A 23,090-nucleotide genomic window follows, 5' to 3' on the forward strand; every position below is an offset into this window, starting at 1 on the left:
TCTTGTACACCTCCATATAATCCAGGCTGATTATTATGCTCAAATGTAATCTAAATACCAAACCTGAAGTATGTGTTGAAATTTTTTTGCTATGCTTAGATGTTTGAGTTTGAAAAGCTAATGAACAAGCTTTGTAAACCGATTTGTTTGTTCTCATCTAAAATATTTGTCCATTCATTATTAGACATTTTGCTTTACATCAGGCTCTCTAGATAGATCTGACTTGAAGTAATGTTTTAGGCATATATTGAACTCCTGCAAATCTAATATCCTTGGAAGGCAGCTGTTACACACTCCTGAATCCCATTCATGTAGTGTTTGAAGTTTAGGATTAAGCTGTAATGATTGGAAAACTGTAAAACTAACAATAATATATTGAACAAATGCAGGTATCAAAATCCAGGCATTCAAAAAAGGCAGCAGCAACTCTAGGCATGAAGAGTGTTAGCATGAAAGCCACAAACTGACCGTTCCTTTTTGTGGTGTTCTTACTGTGTTGCACGGTTCACTAGGAACTTGGAAGGAGCATGCTGGATTTTGGAAATGCCTGCTGAGTTGCCGGCCAACTGTGGAGGTTCTCTAAAACATTGGCAAAATTTCATACAATTATTGGCCAGTGCTGACCAATTCTAGACAGCAAGGCAGCATGAGTAGGATCTATAATGATTTTGTGATGAGTGTATCAGACAACTTGGAAGTGGCTGAAATAAATGCCATTTTAAGCAATTAGAATATTTAGGGTGAGAGCAGTTCTGTCATTGAACTTACATCCTTGATTCATTTCCTTTATGCTTAAATATTCATTGTATACAGTTCTACCAGTGTAGTATTTTAGCTCTTAAAAACTTAAATTTATCCAGATAACCTCTTTTCTCAGCAAGTATCGTTTCATAGAAGAATTGAGGTATAGACTGATAGGAATGTTGGAGATGTCTGGATCTGAGATCCAAAGCAAAAGGATGTGTTCAAACACTCAGTTCCAAAATTCCCTCTTGTGCCTTACATAAAAGGCAGAGCCTCACCTGTTTTCCTGCAGCCCTTGAGGTAGCACATGGCAAATATTACCTTACCTTCAGCAGCACAGTGTGGAATTGGCTGAGAGTCTGCTACAGCTCTCTGGAGGCTTCCACTCACTGCAGTATCCAAGGAAGCAGCAGCACCCTGCAGAGCTGTAGTGTATATATAGATATGTATGTGGATTTGCCCTGGCTTATTTGATGAAAGAAACCTTCTGCCACAACGTTTTCTATGTCGCAAAAGATCCTAAATGTGTAATAGAGAATTACGTGGATTCTACAAGATACTTGCTCCTGCTATCTGAGAAATATCAGACATGAGAAAATTTAAAAATGAGTAGCACGTTTCTGAAGCACCTCAGGTCTTCATCCCTGCATCTTGTTTTGGTTTTTACCACACAGCTGTTGACTTTGAGAACTCACTCTAGCAGTGCTGGAGGAAAGTGCTGGGTGAAAGAGCCTTTGGGTATGTGTGACAGTGTGGAGCAGTTGTGCTCATACAGCAGGTCTTTGTTTGACATAGAAAAAGAAACATACTGTACTAAGTATTTGCTAAACATTGCTTGGCTTCTCCTAACCCAGGACACCAGGCTTTGTGAAGAGGTGTGTGGAAGGGAGCAGGTGACAGTTTGCATCATTCTGCCTTAACGTGAGCAGCAAGAGCAACAGCTATGTCTGGGGATTTCCTGCTCTTCAGCTCCAGATCCCATGGTTCTTGTGAAAAGCACACAGGACAATACTTTCTGCATATTTTCACACTTTTGGCTATTCCTTCCACTACTTCTACCCAGATAGTGAAACAACAACTCAAAAACATGAGGAAAGATTTATCCCACTTTTTTTAACAGAAACATGGGATTTTAGTACGAGGTATAAGAGCTCTCATATTGCATAGGATTTATGGCAAATTTTGATAACATTTAACCAGTATAGAATTTTTTATTGCTTAATTATGTAATAGGAATTATGTGATTTTCCATGATAATTTCCATTCAGATTTGTGTGACAGAGCACAGTTTGTATGTGCTGACCCTGTTTTGACTTGCAGCATGCTTAAAAATAAATAAATGTACAAATATTTAACTTCCTTTCACTCAGAGGATAACTTCATTGTGTTGTCTTTTTCCTTTCACAGCTTTTGAAGGAAATTACTGGTCCCCCATTTTTTTCCAAAAACAGAAAGAATCTCTGCAAAGAAGTAAGTGTCTGACCTAGTTTTTAGTGTTTGCATTCAAGTGTGAGTGACAACTCTGTTCAGCATCAAGTCCATATTGCAGAAGGCACTGTACAAACCACATAATAAAAATAAGTCTTTGTTTCAAGAAGCATATGTTTTGAAGCATTAAATTTTAGAAATTCCAAATTAAGACTTTGCATGTAAAAAGTTTTTAAAATATGTTGTCTTGCTGTTGTAAGATTTAATCTAAATGGAGAGCGCTTTAGTGTGCCATGCTGAGGTTTTGATGCCTAAGGATAGAAACTGTGAGCAGTTTAATAGCCTTCCATATTTAGAAATATGTTATTGGGGTAATTTTTGTGGTATGTTTGTGTCACATTATGTTAGGAACAGCGAGAAGTACAACACAGACTCTCTCGTGTGTTGTACAAGAGAGCTAAGTTTATTATTATCCTTGATCTTCATTTATAGACAGGTCTGAGAGGTAAAACTCTCGTTGGTCATTAAACTTACTCATCACTATCATTGATCAATTGGAACACCACCCCTTGACTGTTTAGGACAAGGATCCTAAACAACACCTGCCAAGATTGTTGTCCTTTACCAAGGACTGTTTGGATTCTTTCTTATGTTTTCTCAGGCCAGAGTGAGAAGCCTGAGTGACTTAGTTTCACACAGGCTCTGTGTTCCCTGCTTGCTTTTTGCATTTAGCATCCACGTTTGATTTTCATTCCTACATATTACTGCCTAATGCTATTTAAAAATTTAGGATATGGATTCTTTTAATACTCCAAAATCAAGGAAACTAAATAAAGCTCATTCTCCATGTACATTAGGTTTGTAACAATGATTTTAAAGATTTCATGTTAAAACAAACTTATATGCAAATGGACAATCAAAGTGTGGAACACTTTTTCCTCACCTTTGTAGCCAGCAGCCACAGTAGGGCAGATCTCTGCTTCAGTGTTCAGCTGTGCCAGCTGCCACACTTCTGGTAGCTTACCAGAAGTTTTCCCTTAACTCCAAAGGATGGCTTGTGTGCATCCATCCAAATCTATATGCAAAATTAACACCAGCCACCTACTTACTGTAAATTTGTGCTAGTCCTTTTGAATCTGAGGAATACAAATAGTAAGGTACTACTGCCTTACTTGTGTAAAGCAATGTGCAATGCAAGAACAAAAAAAAAATTAAAAAATTAGCATATTATAACTTTAAAATATTAGCTATCAGAAGTATGGTTAGAAAGGCAGGTATCCTTAAAATGTTAATTAATAATTAAAATTTAATGGCAAATTTTGACTGTCGTTATTGTGGAATTTTCTGCTACAGAGAAATTCTGGTTCTATTCAAAATGATGGTGGACAAGGACTTGGAAGCCAGAGCACAAGGGAGGGATAAGCAGAAAAATCTCAATAGCCTCACAAAATTCTCAGAACTGAAAATAATTGGAGGCTGAGAGAGTATCTGTGGAAGTATATATGCCTGACCTGATGGTAGTCTTCCCTTGGGCAGGCTGTTAATGGTCACTGCTGGAAATAAAATACAGAGCTACATCAAACCTTAGGCAGAACCAACACAATTTTTCACTTGTCCTTTTCTGAAGAAATTTGAGGCACTGACTTCTAAATTTGAAGTTCATTCGATAGTCATTTAGTGTTTCATGTCCATGGCAAGAATGAATAAATGTCATTTATTCATGACATATTTTACAGGACATGATGTCCCTCTGCTACGGGATACAGAAGGCTATAGCCCTTCTGAAAACACAAAATTTTCACAAGATCCTTTCTAAAATAAGTAAAGATATCAGTCCTAATATTTCAACTATTATAATTACAGACAATCTTCCTAGTAATTCATAATTTTAATATTTTACACTATCATACTTTATTTCTGCATACCATTAGAAAGTAATTCTCTATACTCCAAAGCTTGTTGCATATCAGTGGTTGAATGAAATTTTTTATCCAATCTGGGGAAAATGTGGAGGTGTAAAACAAAAAGGATTTTATATAATGAAAATTTATTATAATAAGCATTTCTTTAGGCAGAAGAAACTGAGAGTGGCTTGAATTAGGAGAATTCTCATTCAGTATGAATGGAACTCATTCAGTGCATGGAAAAGCTACATGAAGTTCATCCTTAATGTAAAAATCATTGAAAGACTTCTGATCAGACAAAAAATTCCCAAATATTCAGGAACTCATCTCTGTCTGCTATCTATTCTTACAACAGGAGAAACAGTAGAGCTTATGGTATAGACTAATTAAAAGAAAATCCCTAGGTATTATTTAGTAAACACTGAACTAAAAAGACAAACATATAATCTGGATTTAACCTTCCTTGAGTTATTGACATTCCCATTTATTATTTTTCTTTGATAAGATTTAAATAAAAACAAATACAGTGACCGTGCTCCTGTATTTATTGAAAGGGGCACCTCTTGCACTCAGACCATTGTGCAGCCCCAGGTAATCATTCTTAGGTACACTCTGGGGTTTGGTGGTCAGTATCACTCAGGCACAGTGTATTAAACTACCTGGACTTGGGCATGATGGATCAATGATAACAATGAGCCAATTCCTGTTTTCCAGTCAGACCTTCAGGACAGAACAGAAGTGTGGAAGAGGAGTACTTTTTGCCAACAGGTAACCACTCATTGGAAGAAGTATTTTCTACGTGACCTGGATAAAACCGGTAGCATTCTGTAGTTATTTGATCTCTCCTTTAGAGTTAAAAGAGATGTTGTGGCTTTAAAACAATAAATGTAAATTGCATGTAGACTTTGATAAACTTATCTGATATTTTTTAACTCTAAGATACATTCTAAGGTACCTGCGTTTCATATGATACTACCATAAGCAAAAATAATTACAAAATGAAAGTAGCAATCTAAGTCTGGAAATACAGAACTTAGGACATGATTTTAGATACTTCAGTAAAATTATCAGTTTCAGAGGGACTGTTCAAATGCTTTAAGTAGGAGCTGAACTATCAAACGGCAAATGCTGGAGTTGTATCTCTTCTATTTTAACTCATTTCCACATCTGAAAATGTCTATTCAGATGAACATTCCACACTACTGCTTAAAAATAAAAACTGATCAAAACATTTCATATACTTATAAAACTGGCTAGAACTTTGTCACACAAACGCGCAGCCAAAAGAGTGTGGAATTACAAGTTGGGCTTTGAAAACTGTCTTTCGATATCTGGTGATTTGACTGTGCAGTTAATCATGATACAGTAATGCTGTAGCTTGGTAAATGCTGTGCCTGAGATGTTAAAGCTCTGTCCAGTAGCTTATCTGTCACCTTTGCAAACAGCTCTAGCAGAATTAAATTAGAAGGTAAATCTTTATATTATCCATAGGAGTTGAAAGAGTTTTTCCCAAGCTAGAAGTTAGGGAATTCTCCTCTACTTATAGTAAATGAGAATATTGCTCTCACTCCTAATACTGATTCACTTCCTGACTGGAGATAAAATTTTGAGATTACAAAAGAAAAAATATAGAGGGCTAGAATGTTGTTTACAGAATTAATCTAAATAGAAACTTAGTAACTTGTCCTCGTATTTTTATTTGAAATGCTAATCAGAATGAGCAAATATGCTAAATCCATGTTTCTTTGTCTTTTATAGTTTTGAGCAAAGATTCCTGTTCTACCTGGGGAGGAGGGCATTTTTCAACCTTTGATAAATACCAGTATGACTTCACTGGGACTTGCAACTACATCTTTGCAACTGTATGTGATGAGACCAGCCCAGACTTCAACATTCAGTTCCGTCGTGGGCTGGACAAAAAAATTGCAAGGATCATTATTGAGCTTGGACCTTCTGTTGTCATTGTGGAGAAAGGCAGCATTTCTGTCAGGAGTGTTGGGTAAGATTCTGTCATGAATGGGCGTGAAGTGTTTAGAGAAGGCAGGGAGCTGGATAGCAGCTGCACTAAAGACTGCTTCGTGTCAAAAATGAATTAACAAATTACTAAAGTTAACACACCTAACTGGACTCTACTGCCATTGCTTCCCATCAAGCACTCACAGTCTGCAACATTCTCTTTATGGATTTCTCTGATCTTGTCAGTTTTGGTCATAAGTCATATTAAAATGCCATAGGATCTCCTCAGGATAATCAACATTAGTTCCACCACACCAACTTCATGGTTACAAGTTCTTGAAACATACAACTATGCTCTAATAAAACCAAACCAAGTGAAGATGCCAAGTCCTGTGCAAACATTGTCAGTAGTAGAATCACTGCAACCCATTTTCTGGTGATTCTTCTATTTTGATATATTGATTTATATTGATCTTAAATCAATAGATACTTTCATGTGTTTTGAAATGTCACAGTTAAAAAGGAAAACAATTCTGTTTCATGTTGCTGCAAGTACTCAGACTGTGTGTGTATCATATCCAAAATAAATAAATAATACTTGCATAATCTTGCTATGAGGTTGGTTTCTCTTCTCACCTTATTTCAGAGTCATTCAGTTGCCTTACACCAGCAATGGAATCCAAATATCACCTTATGGACGTAACATCCGCCTGGTAGCCAAGCTCATGGAGATGGAACTGGTGGTCATGTGGAACAATGATGACTACCTCATGGTTAGTAAAATGTTCTCAGTAGAGTAGAGAAGAAAATTCTCACTAATTTACTGGAATGGCAAGAACACTCTGAACTTAATGGATGCTTTTGTGTGTATTTACTCATTCTTTTCCTGTTTTATCCATTCCTCTTGAAATAAACAACTCTGCATGTTACTTTCACTTGCAGCATTGGTAGTTAACTAAAGCCACCAGTGCTGAGATTTGTGGATGCTTTCACACATTTTAATCTTTCCTCAGGGTATTCCAGCAGCTGCAATGTTTTGTTTAAGAGATGTTTAAAGTTGTGTAGAACTTAATATTTTATGCCATAAAGTTTAGTCTTTTTTATTGGGCTTCCCTGGGATATCTTTTGGTTTCAAACACTGGATGCTTCTACCAGTTTCTTTTTTCTTTCCTTTTTCTGAATCTTGAGGTTTTCTCCTCAAAATCCCCAGTACATTTTCTCAGTGTGGCCTACAGTATTATTGCCACAAAAGACGCTGAATTCTAAATTGATTAAGTTTCCTAAAACGAGGAGATGCAGTAAATTGTCTGGGAGATTTATCAGCATTACTATCACATATATAAGAGACGATGCTACTGTGATGGGTTAATCTGACCATACAAATAATATGGTTTTATTTCTCTGATCTAAGATTTTCATAGTAATTCATTGTTTGTAGCCAGTGGTAATACTACCATTTTAGTCTCTAGAACAATAGAGAATTGAATAACCTTCTTCTGAAAATAGATTTTCTTCCTGTAACCTTAAGTTTCTTAAGAGAATAAACCTGAAATGCGTGCTCTGTCAACAAAGATATTAGCAAGACTTCAGCATTATTTTCTTTTTTTCCTGGCTCCTTAGAATGTTATCCCCACTCAATTCCCTATGTCTTCAAATTTTATTCTTTTTATTAAATACTAATTTTAAAAAATCACTATTTGCCTATTGGGAAAAGACTTCACTGCTTACAAAATTCCTCCTTCAAAAAAGTCACTGAAATTAATGAGAATCACTTTTAATTGGGTGCTTGAACTGAATTTGTTTGATAAAGGTATATCTGTATAGATAATTTTCCTTAGGGTGATCCTTTTAAATCTTTTGTTCTATTTTATTTTAGGTTTTGGCTGAAAAAAAATACATGGGGAAAACATGTGGAATGTGTGGGAACTACGACGGTTATGAATTGAATGAATTTGTGCGTGAGGGTAAGAGACAGGGACATTTCAGACAGAAGGAGAATGAGTTAAAGTGAGTCAAGGTGAAAATTAAATACTGTGATAGCATTGCTGTGTTCCAGGAGTGAGTAAAGCAGTCCCATGGGGCACCAACATACCTCATATGATTATGCTACACTCTGTTATCTGCTATAAGCATAATATAATGGGTTCCTCACACAAGTGATAAGGACTCTTATCTTTTAGAAACAGGTGGTAAGGATCACATTCTCCTAACTTCCACAAGAGGCTGTTGTTATCATTGGGAAGATTAACTAGTAGGGCATTTAACAGTCAAAGAGTAAAATCAGAGTTTTGCTACATCACAGCAACAAGTAAACAAATCAATGCAGTCTTTTTCCTGATAAATTATAACCCTTCAATTTCCAGGTAAATTGCTGGATACATATAAATTTGCTGCATTACAAAAAATGGATGATCCATCAGAGATCTGCCTGTCCGAGGAGATACCAATTTCCACCATTCCTCACAAAAAATATGTAAGATCTTCTTGGCTTCTCTGCAGCATGATTCTTAGCAGGGGGAGCATGACAGCTAGAAATCAACAACGGAGAGGCAGTGGTTTCATAAAAATTACTTCCATGAAAACAGGTACAGAAAACATCTGTATAGCATGATATGAGAAAGAAAAGGAGTGCTTTGCATTAAAATACATTTGAATAAAAGCCCACAGACATTTTAAAGGCTACATTTAAATCACTCGTAAAAATCAATCAGCATTTAGCTCACAGCTTTCTGGAATTCCATGCAGGTCATCACAGGAAATGCATGGAAACCAGTGAAGCTTTAAGAACTTCTCATCTAACAGCTAGAGACCTGACACTATAAACTGTACAGATTTGAAGATATTCACAATGCCTAAAACGTATTGCCAGATAACTGAGAGAGCCACCATCAACTGCTAACACTCAGAGTTCTAAATTAAATCAGTGTGCCTGAAAACTTTTGAGACCTTACACTGCAGTAGGCAGCATGATAGACAACACAAACATGCAGGCAACAGAAATGCACCAAGTGTGCTCTCAAAGAGGAATGAATTTTGTGATCTTCGCATCTGGGATGTTTTTCGTGGAACTGAATTGCCATGAGACAGTACATTTCCTGTGTGTAATGTCCTCAGCCATTTTTAGGGGGATTGATGGCACAGAAAGTGACTTAATTTTCAACATAATGAGAAGTGGAATTATTTTAATATATCGAGTTCTTTCTATTGAATGATGGATTTATATTTCCTTTTATGGGAATGTGCGTGAATTTCTCATGCATTTTAAATACAAATACACATAATTAAACTCTAGGGGAAAATGCAAACAAACCAACAAGAAAATCATAACTGGCAGTGTTATTCCATTTTGGTTTTCATATGAAGGAAACACCATCAGGAACAATTTTCTTCCTTTTTATTTAGGCTGTGATCTGCTCTCAGCTACTTAATTTGGTGTCACCAACCTGCAGTGTGCCCAAGGATAGGTTTGTCATTCGTTGCCAGCTCGATATGCAGGACTGCAGTGAGCCAGGACAAAACAATTGCACTTGCTCTACCCTGTCAGAGTATTCCAGGCAATGTGCTATGTCCCACCAAATGGTGTTCAACTGGAGAACTGAAAATTTCTGCTGTAAGTTCAAATGTTTTATTCATGAGAGACTGTGCTTAACTTTTCTGTGTTTTAAATAGAGGGATAATGATAAATAACTGGAATATTAAAGAAAAAGTCTCTACTGTTTTTAATCAAACACATTATTTTCTACAAAGAACAGTGGTCTTTGATAATGCTGTAAAAAGGAGAGCAGGGAAACCTCAAAGAAGAAGGAAGCTCAAAACACGGCTCCTACGTCTAGATCAGTGGCAATAAAACAGATTAACATTGACCAAGTGAAAACTGTTTAACTTCTCAAACTTCCTACAGGAGGCTGCTTGCTCTAAGCAGTTTTCTTATTACTGTACTTGGAAAATTAGTCAGTGAAGAGAGAGCACTTTTAAATAGCCCCTGAAGTCTTTGAACCTTTTTGCTAATAATTGCCATAGCTCCTTTTATTCAAAGATGAATTTTAGTTTAAAATCCTTCCTCAGATGCCCAACCTTCTTATTTACAATTACTGATTGGAAGTAAAACCTTGAAGTACTACAGAAAATCTGATTTGTGATACTTCATTAGGCTGCAGTTTGGCCTGTTTGCCATTCTGCAAGCTTCTGAAAAAAATGTTTCCAAGTTTTGGGGGAAAAAAATGAAAAAATAAAGACAGAGTGAATATAAGATGGTAGCAAAGAATACTCAGATGATGAAATTAGTATTGAGGCAGGATAAAAGAATGTTGGTGTCAGAAATCAGGTCTTTTCCTTGCTAGGTAGTAGATGAAATACCCTTCTATGTTTACACTTTAAAAATCTTAGCACTCCCACTGTTTGTTGCAGCTGTGGGAAAATGTTCTGCGAACCAAATCTATGAGGAATGTGGTTCACCGTGTATTAAAACCTGTTCCAACCCAGAGTACAGCTGTTCCAGTCACTGTACCTATGGCTGCTTTTGTCCAGAAGGTATCGTTTCATCATATTCTTAATGGATCACACAAATGTTTTTTTGCACATATCCAGTCAAGTGGAATGGACTGCTTAATAATGAACTAGCTGTGCATTTCAGGGCATTGTGCTGCTAGAACTGCTCTTTCTCAGGTAACATAAAGTAACTGTAGTCTTAAAGATGGCTGGTCACTCTTTGCAAGAACAGAGCTATGAATACATTTTCCTCACAAGGCCATGGTTTGTGATGGGATAATGATATGCCATCTGCTTAAAGTTCTTTACTTAAATATACATTGATCAGGCACCAGGAAAAGGCAGCACACCTCAGAGGATATCTGCAATATTATGTGAATTTTATAATTTCCCTTTAAAATAATTCAATTACAGAAAATTATGGAAACTGTGATTATTACTATCATTTGCATTTCAAAATAGAACAATTGACTATGCTTTCATATGACAAAGTAGCCAAAAGCTGTTGTCACTTGTGAATATTCAGTTTCATTTTAATTAGGAGAAAATTTCCTGCATGCTACATCTCCGAATATGGGCACTGCCTGTGCAAGAATAGCATTATCAGGCTAATTTCAGAAAACATTCAAGCCATAATAACGGTAGTGGTAAGTGAGGATGGGGAAAATTGTTTTGTTTATCTTCTTTGGCAGGAACTGTTCTTGATGACATCTCAAAGAATCGGACATGTGTTCACATTAGCCAGTGTCCATGTACACTGAATGGGAAAACATATGCTCCTGGTGAGACAATGAAAGCAGCGTGTAGGACCTGGTGAGTAGCAACAGGTAGTTCCATGAGAGAATGAAAAGTGTCTTCACCAGACAATTGGAAAGTTTTGCCTAACCTTTCAAAGGGCAGCACTTTTCACAATTCAGAAAAGTTTACTGGCAATCCACACGAGTTCAGCAACTTTGAATTAAGATGAGCAACCTCAGCTGATAAATGTAGACAGAGAAAGTCAAAGCATAGAAAACATAAGGAGAAAAGTGATTAAAACTACATATTTCATTACTAGGAAGTAGCTGAGTTTTTAGAGTGTGAAGAAAAGAATAACCTTACACAGAATTTCTTGTTTTCTGTAGTAAATGTGTGATGGGTCAGTGGAACTGCCAAGACTTGCCCTGTCCTGGAAGGTGTTCCCTGGAAGGAGGCTCCTTTGTTACCACATTTGATTCGAGGCCGTATAGATTCCATGGGGTTTGCACTTACATTCTTATGAAGGTAATTTCCTGCAGTCTAGAAACAGAGAATATCAAATGGTTATGTTTTAGTCTGTCTTTGGTTTCCTATTGGAACACAAGCTGAGCACTTAATAAGATACACATTTATTCTGCAAATCATTGTTATACTGATATATGCTTCTCTTTTTACTTCTCTTTTCTCTTTCCCTCTAGAGTTCCAGCCTGCCACACAATGGAACCCTAATGGCTGTTTATGAAAAGACTGGTTATTCTCATTCTGAGACATCACTTAGTGCTATAGTTTACCAATCTGCAAAGGTAGGTATTACCTCCACAGGTTCCATCCAGCATTTCCTCACTAGATTAGCAACATAAGTGCACAAAGTCATTGTTAGTAGCTTGTACTTAAAAATTATGGAGGATAGATACTGAAGATATGTTTCTGCTCATGTATACACAGCAAAGATCTCAGTTGCTACATCAATTCAGGAAGGTTGAAAACTAAAAGCAGTATGTTATAATGTGAGAAAATGCTTGAATTTTTTTTTTCTTTTACATAGATCATTAACAATGTAGTTGCTTAACTTACCATATAAATACCATCTGTAAAGATAGTTACTTCTGGTTCCATGCCCTCTTCTTACAGGACAAAATTGTGATTTCTCAGAATGATCTCCTTACTGATGATGATGAACTTAAGCGGCTACCTTATAGATCAGGTAAAAAAAAAAAAAGGGGAATATAAGTTATATCCAAATTAAATTTAATGTCTGTTTTTACACATTACACAACCCAACATCTTTCACAGTCTTTCAGTTGCTAATACCAGAGGTTTTAGAGGAAGGTTAAAGTCTTTCCTTCTGCATCTGTTCCTCTGTGGAGAGTTGTGTGTGGGAGAAGAGTTGTAGACAGAGTGCTAGAACATTTAGATATGTGTTAAAATCGTTACCTTGCAGTATCACCAGCATCTCTATTTTTAAATGTGCTTGTTCCTTCAGGAGACATCACCGTTTTCAGACAATCCTCCATGTACATTCAGATGCATACAAACTTTGGGCTGGAACTTGCAGTTCAAACATCACCTGTATTCCAGGCCTACGTGAAAGTTGGATCACAATTCAGAGGCAGAACACTAGGTAATTAAATAAGACCCCTTGCAAAGGAGAAAATGTAGGGAGTATAATTTTGAAAACTTAGTATTAATGATTTAAGAAATCAATTTTCTTCTCTAGATTCAAAGAAAAAAAAATGCATTGGAAAACTGAATTGATTTTTTGCTAGTAACTTTAAAATTAATCAAAGAAACTAGAGGTGTCACATTTTTCATGCATAATATGATGCTGTTTTGTATTTTATGTGTGCCTTTCTCAATATGTGCTTTACTACAGCTTTACTACACAATGAAGGAGCAACAAATAAGTCTGTGTGATTTCTGCATCTTGGAGCACACAGTTCTTTGAATGAAGTGCACAACCACTGTAAACACAACAAGCCTAAGAGTCTAAAAGCTTCTCAGCTGGTAATCACCAGATGGAGATGTTTGTTGCACAGCAACATTAGCCACACAAGCATATTTTGCATTCTGATTATGGGGAATTTCAGAGAAGCTTTGGCTTTTACAAAAAAATTTCGGCTTACAAAAGCCTAAACGCATATTTTGTCATTATGCATTTAATATACGTAAGAAAACCTGCAACTTCAAAAGTGTTCCACGGTCTTCCTCTTTTACATTATTTAAAACCACCTTTATTTTCTAAAAAAACCCAAAAACTTCTCTATGATTTTGTCATTGATTAGAGGCTGACATTGTTAACTTGAGGAGGCAGAGGCTCAGTGACTGGATGTGTACATAATCAAGATTCTCTGGCTACTTGACCTGAGTATTCATTGACACTGTGTGCAGAGCTTTTGAATTAGTTTTCTTACTATAGAATGGAGCATAGGCCATTTAATTTCCATTCTGTTCTTTAACTTCCGCCATCCCTTGCATTTCTGATGTTGTCAGGTTTGTGTGGCAATTACAATGGAGACACTACAGATGACTTCATGACTAGCATGGATATCACTGAAGGGACAGCCTCCCTGTTTGTAGATTCCTGGAGGGCAGGAAATTGCCATCCTGCCTTAGAGAGAGAGACTGACCCTTGCGCTTTGAGCCAACTGAACAGTAAGTAGATGATGCTGTGGTAACTGATCTCTCCAGCTGGCTTTGTCCGACACTTCCATAAGCCCCTACCAGGGAAACGAGAGAGCTGGACAGAAACTGAGACTGAGAGGATTGAACATCACAAATTATGTTACCAACAAGCATTTCTGCTTTCTAGAATACATATCAAGTGAAAGCTCATCAGATCCTGTTCTAGAGATCTGGGATTGAGATGATGAATGAGAGGGGTTTGATCTGTCTAGTGAAACTGCAATGTCCACGGTTGTCTTAGGCTTGCTCAGCAGTACTGAGACTGAAATTCAAGTTTTGTCTTCCCAAGTCTCTGTTGTTATTGGTCTTAAAAAAAGAAAGGTGAAAAAGTAAAAATAGCTCTACTGAGCTGTTTGTCCAAGAATAGAGTCTGAAAGCTAAGAAGTTGTCCTATTGTTCAGTGCATCATTGCCAAAAGTTCACCTAAAATACCAAATATTTTTAACATTTCCTTTCCAAGTTTTCCCCCTAACTTTTCCTTTTTAATGTTGTTTACTTTCATTAGAAATATCTGCTGAGACTCATTGCTCTATTCTGACCAAGAAGGGTACAGTGTTTGAGAAATGCCATGCTGTGGTGAACCCTATTCCTTACTACAAGGTAATATTTATGATGGATGTTGTACAGAGGGAATTCAAATATATACCAGATGGGACTCATACGTGTCCCACACATTGAATCAGCAATGCAGAGAAGCCTAGGAACAGGTGTGGTTTTGAAAATTGTCTCCACCACACTGAAAGTCTGTTTGGTCACAGGCACCAGTCTCATTCCTGTGAATCAGAAAATATTTTTGCTCATGCTGCTGCTGTCCATGACAACAACTTTAACTGTTCAAAGTATTGATTTTACCCTGTGCATAATTGAGCTCAATATATTTGCCAATCTACACAAAACAGTTTTAATATTAAAGAGGCAGCAAATAAACAAAGGCATTTTTTAGGATACTAAGTATATTTTATTTATATCAGCAGTGCAGTTACTCAGATATTTTCCATCCGTTTTATTTATGCAATAATACGTGTCTTGTGTGAATTAGTTCTGTAATTCAGCATAGAATCATATTGGTTGGAAAAGATTTTTGAGATCATTGAGTCCAACCATAAATACAACAACACCAAGTCCACCACTATGCCATGTTCCTAAATGTCATGTCTACAAGTCTTTCAAATACCTCCAGGGTTTAGCACTTCCAAATGTCTTGTCCCCAGTAACAAAGTACTCTCTATGTGTTTGGTTTCAGAGATGTGTCTACCAAGCCTGTAATTATGAAGAGACCTTTCCTTATATTTGTTCTGCTCTGGGATCGTATGCACGAGCATGCAGTTCCATGGGTTTAATCCTTGAGAACTGGAGAAGCAGTATGGACAATTGCAGTAAGTAACTGAACCAACTCTTAGTAGTCTGCCATCAGATGAGTAATGAGGAAATAGGGAGCAGAAAGAAGAGCTGAAAGTGGATAATAAATATTCAACTGTTGAATACCCTTCTATTGTCAGTCTGAAGAGGGTTGTTATTATATGACTATATGAAAAGGATTATTCATATGCTTTAAAGTGAGCATGTGGATGCTTCCAGGACTTGATAATTGAGATATAGAATAGACAGAAAAATAAAGCTATCCTTTAAAATGAGAAAGAGCTAGGGAAAACTGACTACAGATTTTATTTTATTATTTTGCACCTCAGATATAGGCGCAGGTATCACTTTTACTCAAAAATACATTGATACTTCTGCTAAGTTTCCTTTTGCATTGTTAAATGCCAAGAATTACAAAAAAGCTGTAAGGTATTTTGCCTGCATTAAACTTCTGAACAGCTGCATAGTTGGCTGTTAAGTCTTGGTCTGCAACATGTTTTGCTAGAGCTCCACATCCACAGGAAGAGAAGCAACAGAAAGCATTAAACATTGAAGCTGCTGACACAAAATAAGCAGCACATCCTAAACAAAAGGACATTATCTTTCACAAGGAACACGATCAGTAAGTGAAGTTTAACATACACTCTTGTCTTGTTTTATAGCCATTACTTGCACTGGAAATCAAACATTCAGCTACAACACTCAAGCATGTGACAGGACATGCCTCTCACTCTCCAACCGAGCCCTGGAATGCCATCCAACTGATATTCCTATTGAGGGCTGCCAGTGTCCTAAAGGAATGTACCTGAACCACAAGAATGAGTGTGTTCGTAAATCTCATTGTCCCTGCTACTTAGAGGACAGAAAGTACATTCTGCCTGACCAGTCAACAATGACTGGTGGGATTACCTGGTAAGTGTGTCAAGTTTAAAGGTGAACAAACTGAAAACGGACGTGAGGGGTCTTCATGTCTCTGTCAAAGGTCAACTTGACAGTAAGCAGATAAGCACCACACAGCCACTTACTCCAGCAGGATGTGGAAGAGAATCAGAAGGACATCAGCAAGAAACCTTATAGGTAGAGATATAGGCAGTTTACTAAATTTCTTTATTAATAATAAGCAAATAGTTTATTTAATAAGCAAAGTAGCATGAACAATCAAATCTAAGTAAGGAATTTATTCAGAACTTCCTGTCAGCAGGCAGCCGTTCAGAAATTTCCAGGAAAGCATGAATTTGCCATGCATAATGGTTGGTTGGGAAAATGAGTGCTAGAACTCTGAACATCTCTCCTTCTTCCTCCTTTACCTGAGCTTTTATTGCTGAGCTTGGTGTGGTATAGTATGGAATCTTTCTTTGGTCAATGGGTCAGCTGTCCTGGCTGTGTCTCCTCCCAGCTTTCACTTAGAATTAAAATATTTTTTTTTCTCAGCCTCCTCCCTGGCAGGGCAGCCTGAGGAGCAAGAATGCTGGGACACTGCTCAGCACCAGCTAAAACAGCACTGTGTTATCTACAATGTTTTGGTCACAAATCCAAAACATAGCACTACTGAGCTGCTACAAAGAAAATTAACTCCATTCCAGCCCAAACCAGTACAGTCTCCTTTATTTTTAATAGCATAAATTTATTTTTCAAGACTTCTTTTTTGCCCTTTTCTAAACTAAAAGTATTCTTAAATCAACTGAAAGCATTGACTTACCTTCAGCTTCAAAATATTACTGAGAAAAAATAGAAAATAATAGCTGAGATATGATTATTCTTATTAGGAGATTTTGTCAATATCACTTAGCTATATACAAACTTCTGGAATGACTTGATAGACCATCCTCATAGTGACAATTGCCTAGTAGTGATAATAGTGATAATAATAAGCTACTATTCACTTTCCAAACTGATGGTAATGTATAATACAAAAAGTGAAGAGACTCATATTCCACTTCAAAGGATGGGAAGGAGGTAGTAACATGAGTGAAACATTTTTAATAAAACATTTTGCAAAAAATCAAAATTTCTTTCTTAGAAGAGATTTTCATTGATTTTTCTTTTTCTCCCTAGCTACTGTGTTAATGGGAGGCTAAGTTGCACAGGCAAACCTCAAAATCCTGCAGGTATGCGTCTGATATTGTTTACTTAGAAACATTTTTTGTCCTTTATGTTGTAAAATTACTACTTCACTGTTCTCTTCTATGTTAATTTCCCCTCAATGTTCATTTTTCTTCCTTTTTCCTAGAAAACTGCAAAGCTCCTAAGAAATATATATCATGTTCTGACAATTTGGAAAACAAGTATGGAGCTGCATGTGCCCCTACCTGTCAGATGCTGGCTACTGGAATTGACTGTGTGAGTTTCACAGCTCTGGGATATTTATCCTTTTCAGAGAGGTAGAATGTTCTAGTTGTTACTTAGAACTAGACTACATTGCTTCTAATGAAATAAAAAAAAATTGTTTTATCTTACATGATGCAGTTAAATATCAGGCTGTGGACACAAAAATTGTACATATATTTAAGAAGTGATTAAAGAAAATAATTGCATTAATTAATTAAATTCTATTAGAATAAAAATCCATTGAGGATTTTTATCTACATGGCTATAATCTCTGGCTCAGGTACTCCATAAACTGTGACTCCATGTCAATGGAAATATGAGATTTATGCTTCCTGATCTATTTTTTATCAACTCTCTGCTGCTGTTGATCACAGAATGCAGGACACCTGGGCTAGGTGAAGATCCGGGCTGTCCTGATAAGGGTTTTCTTATATTAAGGAAACAGACTAATTGGAAGAATTGTAATAAGCTTCCTTGAGATTAAGAATTTTCTGTTGCACTGTTTCTGAAAGAGTGGTAGTGATGTAAGATAAATTTTTCAGAGCGTTCAGGTATGTTTAGTATCTCAGACCTCAAGTACATCTTACAGCTTCAGTGAAACTAGTTCAGCTGACAGCGTGTTAACACAAGGAACATCACAAAACTAAAATCAAACCCAAACAGAACTTAGCACAGGTTCAATCCTGACACCGTTCACATCCAGGATTAAATGCATCTTACATTATTTTCTTTTTTTTTTTTGCAATCTGTTGGTCTTTCCCAGATACCCACAAAGTGTGAATCAGGCTGTGTCTGTGCTGATGGCCTCTTTGAAAATCTCGATGGCAAGTGTGTGCCAGCTGAGGAATGTCCATGTGAATATGGTGGCCTTGCTTATGAAAGAGGTGAACAAATCCAGACTGAATGTGAGATCTGGTAAGAATCAAAGGGTTTTTATTGCAGATCCTCTGTTTCACTGAAGTGTACAAACACATAAAAATAAGTGTTTAGCTGACTGGAGTGTAGGAAATGGCAAGAGCTGTAAGGAAGAAATACCATGACAGAGTACAGGGATTAAGAGAGAGAGAAACTTAGCATTTGGTAATATATGCATGGATAAGAGTCATTGTACCAGCTTCAGGAGTAATTTCTGCCTTACGTATGTTCAGGAATAAAGGCATCCAGTAGGGCCTGTAAATGATACGTGATTGTAAATGATATAAAGTCAAGTATTATCAACAACTCTGCTTAAATAAAGATTATGGCAAAATCTTTCTTCTTTTCTGCAGATAAAAGCAACCACCCTCAAAAATATTTTTAACTCTTTAGCAGTATTCTCAAAGTATTTTATTCCCTTTCTAGTTAATAATCTATTACTAAAAACAAAAAACACCCCCTAAACTACACAGAGCAGTGACTCCCGATCTCATTAAGAGCAAAAATAAATGGGTTTTATATACCGTTTATTTCATGAAAAAGCACAAAAATTATTTAAGTTTTCTTCTTTATTATTAATTCATTTTCTAGGCAGTCCATAAATTTTAATAATGGTTTTTATATTAAATGTAATTTGGTCTCAGTGTACATAAGTCAATTAATTGAACATGCTGTCGATAAAAGTGGATGTATATAAAAACAAGCAGGTGAAGATGGCATTTCTTTCTTTGAAATCTGAATGTGGTTTCTTTCTCTTCTCACTCCCAGCACTTGCACAAAAGGCAAATGGAAATGCGTTCAGAAAACAAGGTGTTCCTCCACCTGTAATCTGTATGGAGAAGGCCACATCACCACCTTTGATGGACAGCGTTTTGTGTTTGATGGCAACTGTGAATACATATTAGCTATGGTAAGCTGCTTCCTCCTGGTTATTTCAGCAGCATTTCAACATCAAGAAATAGCTGGATTTAAGATTCTAATAAAAATATGCTAGGATGCATCAATAAACAATACAGCACTTTGAATCTTTATAACCACTTATTGAGTTTTTATAGATTATGTTTATTTCAATATTTAGAATGAAAATATTTTACAAATAAAAAACCCCATAATTTTCATGCAATGATAACCAATTTTAGATTTTTAAAAATAATATATTTAAATAGTCACTGTATTATGTACCAGACAAATAAATCTTTTAGAGACATTACTTTAGTTTGACCAGAAGAGCAGAGGTCATCCCCTCCCAAAACAGAATTACTCATGACGTTTTAAGCATCCTGTATTTTCTTATACTTTTGTGTTTTAAGTTGGAAGACTTCAGGCACAGTCTGTTGAGCCTTTCTGCTTCCTGTGGTTTGTTTTGGGTTTTTTAGGATGGCTGCAGTGTTAACAGACCCATTTCCTCTTTCAAAATTGTTACTGAGAATGTCATCTGTGGGAAATCAGGAGTTACATGCTCCAGATCCATCAGCATTTACCTTGGGGTAAGCTCTTCTTTCTGCCATTATCCAGCTAAACAGATTTTAAGACCAGGTTTTCTTAATTTTTGGAACCTTTACGCAGAAAGGTCTTGTAAATGAAATGATGTGCTAAACCTAGAGCCTTGGTTTTAATAGGAAATGCCATAGTTTTTTGTTTGTTTTTTAATTCTCATGTTGTGTTTCATTCTCTGAGAATCTCGTCTGTGTAGAAGACAGGAAATTTTGAAGTTTACTCCATGGTGAATTGCTCAATCAAAAAATCCTGTTTTCCAGCTGCAGTATCACTGCAGTATCAGAACTTCAGCATGGAAAACACTGAAACTTGATAAGTTCTAACTTTTTCTTCCAGAATCTGACAATCATACTGAGAGATGAAACCTTCGCTATTTCTGGGGAAAATCCTGGTGTGCAGTACAAAGTGAAAAAGAACGCACTTCACCTGATGTTTGATATCATTATCCCAGGAAAATACAACATGACCCTTATTTGGAATAAGCACATGAACTTCTTCATCAAGATCTCCAGAGAAACACAGGTATTGCAGAATAATTTCCTTAAAGTGTCCCTCCATTCAGATTGAACTGCACATTTGATTACAGTTGCCTTGATTCTCTGTAATGGCAAAGGTTTTCCAGAAATTCTACTAGCAATTCATTTTTATCATTATCTCCAAAACAGCAGAGATCTTCACAAGAGGCTAACTTTTAACTTTTTAAGGGATTTCTGTACTGCATTCAGAAAATTTTTGAGCTAAGTGCTTGTGATTTATGCAACTGCACTTTTAAATTTGATCTCTAAATGATGACAGTTTACAGTTTAGAGGAGAAGCCCATGCACAAGTATGTTATGAGAGAATATTTGTAGATGACATTCACTCCTAAAGCACAGGAAGCTGTCAGTAATCAAAAGGGAAGGTGAGAATTTAACTTGCTGAACTGATATTGGTGCTTTCATTGAATCTAGGAAACAATCTGTGGTTTGTGTGGGAACTATAATGGCAACATGAAGGATGACTTTGAAACTCGAAGCAAGTACGTGGCATCAAACGAGCTGGAATTTGTCAACTCTTGGAAAGAGAATCCTCTCTGCGGTGATGTATACTTTGTAGTGGACCCCTGTAGCAAGAACCCTTATCGTAAAGCATGGGCAGAGAAGACATGTTCCATCATCAACAGCCACGTTTTTTCTGCCTGTCACAATAAGGTAAGAATGTATTTGCTGGTTTTTTATATACAGAGTAATCTGTATTCTTCCAAATGCTCACGCTCCAACTGGTGATTTTCTATTTGGCAAAACATGTCAATAAAATACATTTAAAAAATTTTTATGGCTCACATTTATGTTAATTTTCTTTTTTTTTTCTTTTAATTTGCACTTTGCCAGCCCTTTTGTGAACATAAAAGCTAAGTATGGTATTAACTGATTAATTAAAACTACAAGAGTGAGAAAAGAATGAAGACTTAAGAATCAGGAATTTATCAGTCTGTTCATGATGCTTGATATTGATCAATGCATTTTCAGGAGGCGAAAACCGTTGAGAAATGTGGATATTGCTGAAGTGGCTATGCATATACATAGAGTATAATAAACAGAAAATAACGTTGGAAAATGAATCCTGTCCTTTTGCCACACAGGTGAATCGGATGCCCTACTATGAGGCCTGTGTCCGAGACTCCTGTGGGTGTGACATTGGAGGGGACTGTCAGTGCATGTGTGATGCCATCGCAGTCTATGCCATGGCATGCTTGGAAAAAGGCATCTGCATTGACTGGAGGACCCCCGACTTCTGTCGTGAGTTTCCTTAAACTCTCCTTAAGAGTTTAAGAGATTAAGAGGTTTAAGAGATTTTTATTGTCAGTATTTGGCAACATAGGAAACTTATTAATAACCACCTCAAAGTTTGCAATTTCTCTGTGGGCAGAGTTGACCTCAGTCAGCTAGGTTTTGAAATCTATACTTTTCTGCTAAATTAACAAAAATATTTTAACTCTTTTTACCATGGAGTAATGAGAGAGAAAATAATGTGGTCACAGAAAGCAGATTGTTTCTTCTGCTATCACTGTATAGTGTACTGTGAGTTTGCCAGCAGAGAAAGCATGAAATTGTAAAAAAATGTTTCATTTGAGCTATGATGAAATCACCTTCTGTGTGGATGTCAAGGGAATGAAGACAGCTGTGTTGGCTGGAACAGTGTAAAACAGGAAAATGACATTAAGCTGTTCCAAAACACATATAGAGGAAAAAAGAGGAAGAACATGCTATAAATCAATGTTAGTGTTTATTTTTGATCATTTTCTTTCCACATTTCAATATATTGTGTATGAATAGTTGGGGAAATGCCTGCATACTGTACTTGCAAAAAAGAAACTGACTTCTGTGGGTTAACATATATATTTACATCAGAATCTAAGCACTTCAGTGAAGTTTTTTTTATTCCAACTGTTAATTAATTTTGTCTTCCTCCTAGTACTTTGAAAATATGCCATCAATTAAAAAAAAACCCACCAAACTGACTTTTCTCTTGCTTGTCCTTTTTTTAGCTGTCTATTGTGAGTATTACAATTCTCATAAAAGAACAGGCATTGATGACGCTTTTTCCTATGGCTACAACAATGACAAATGCACCTGGCACTACAGGCCTTGTAACTGTCCAAATCAAAACTTCAAATATGTCAATATTGAAGGTAATAACCTCTACTACTGTAAACCAGGAAACAGTAACATAATTGTTTTCAGTGTTGTTTTGTTGTTTTTTTTTTAAATCACTCATACCACAGTTAAATAATTGTAATCTAATTGATGTTATTTTTGAAGACATTTTGATGATCTTTTTCATACTAGTAGAATACATAATGAACTCAGTAGATGTGCTATATTTTTAGCTTTATATCAAGCTCAGCCTGTCTGGAAGAGAAATTCTGACTTGCACCAAATCAAAAGAGTGAACTGTACTTAGGAAAGAAAACATGTGGAGAGAGCAATTAATATTTTTATTAAACAAATGGACATACCTGAGGAAATCAAACAAATTCCTACATAGAAAAAACCTTGTTCAGAGGATAAC

At 36.3% G+C, this 23,090-nt stretch overlaps 1 protein-coding gene across 1 annotated transcript in view; it reads left to right on the forward strand.

Moving 5' to 3' along the window:
• Nucleotides 1–23,090, forward strand: part of MUC6 (mucin 6, oligomeric mucus/gel-forming) — a 44,268-nt gene that overhangs the window by 15,415 nt on the left and 5,763 nt on the right. The window contains exons 3-28 of the mRNA XM_088058059.1: nucleotides 2,152–2,214; nucleotides 4,791–4,844; nucleotides 5,835–6,075; nucleotides 6,679–6,805; nucleotides 7,909–7,996; nucleotides 8,396–8,505; nucleotides 9,435–9,642; nucleotides 10,440–10,562; nucleotides 11,213–11,333; nucleotides 11,645–11,783; nucleotides 11,957–12,061; nucleotides 12,390–12,462; nucleotides 12,742–12,879; nucleotides 13,749–13,910; nucleotides 14,446–14,540; nucleotides 15,184–15,316; nucleotides 15,962–16,211; nucleotides 17,355–17,407; nucleotides 17,530–17,639; nucleotides 18,391–18,542; nucleotides 19,311–19,452; nucleotides 19,919–20,029; nucleotides 20,376–20,561; nucleotides 20,990–21,229; nucleotides 21,661–21,817; nucleotides 22,567–22,710. Coding sequence (XP_087914185.1) covers nucleotides 2,152–2,214; nucleotides 4,791–4,844; nucleotides 5,835–6,075; nucleotides 6,679–6,805; nucleotides 7,909–7,996; nucleotides 8,396–8,505; nucleotides 9,435–9,642; nucleotides 10,440–10,562; nucleotides 11,213–11,333; nucleotides 11,645–11,783; nucleotides 11,957–12,061; nucleotides 12,390–12,462; nucleotides 12,742–12,879; nucleotides 13,749–13,910; nucleotides 14,446–14,540; nucleotides 15,184–15,316; nucleotides 15,962–16,211; nucleotides 17,355–17,407; nucleotides 17,530–17,639; nucleotides 18,391–18,542; nucleotides 19,311–19,452; nucleotides 19,919–20,029; nucleotides 20,376–20,561; nucleotides 20,990–21,229; nucleotides 21,661–21,817; nucleotides 22,567–22,710 — 3,525 coding nt within the window. The remainder of the gene's footprint in view (nucleotides 1–2,151; nucleotides 2,215–4,790; nucleotides 4,845–5,834; nucleotides 6,076–6,678; nucleotides 6,806–7,908; nucleotides 7,997–8,395; nucleotides 8,506–9,434; nucleotides 9,643–10,439; nucleotides 10,563–11,212; nucleotides 11,334–11,644; nucleotides 11,784–11,956; nucleotides 12,062–12,389; nucleotides 12,463–12,741; nucleotides 12,880–13,748; nucleotides 13,911–14,445; nucleotides 14,541–15,183; nucleotides 15,317–15,961; nucleotides 16,212–17,354; nucleotides 17,408–17,529; nucleotides 17,640–18,390; nucleotides 18,543–19,310; nucleotides 19,453–19,918; nucleotides 20,030–20,375; nucleotides 20,562–20,989; nucleotides 21,230–21,660; nucleotides 21,818–22,566; nucleotides 22,711–23,090) is intronic.

The sequence above is a fragment of the Pseudopodoces humilis genome, chromosome 7, assembly GCF_049639895.1.
Source record: "Pseudopodoces humilis isolate 2021_Gansu_Grassland_sample_001 chromosome 7, ASM4963989v1, whole genome shotgun sequence".
Lineage (NCBI taxonomy): Eukaryota > Metazoa > Chordata > Aves > Passeriformes > Paridae > Pseudopodoces > Pseudopodoces humilis.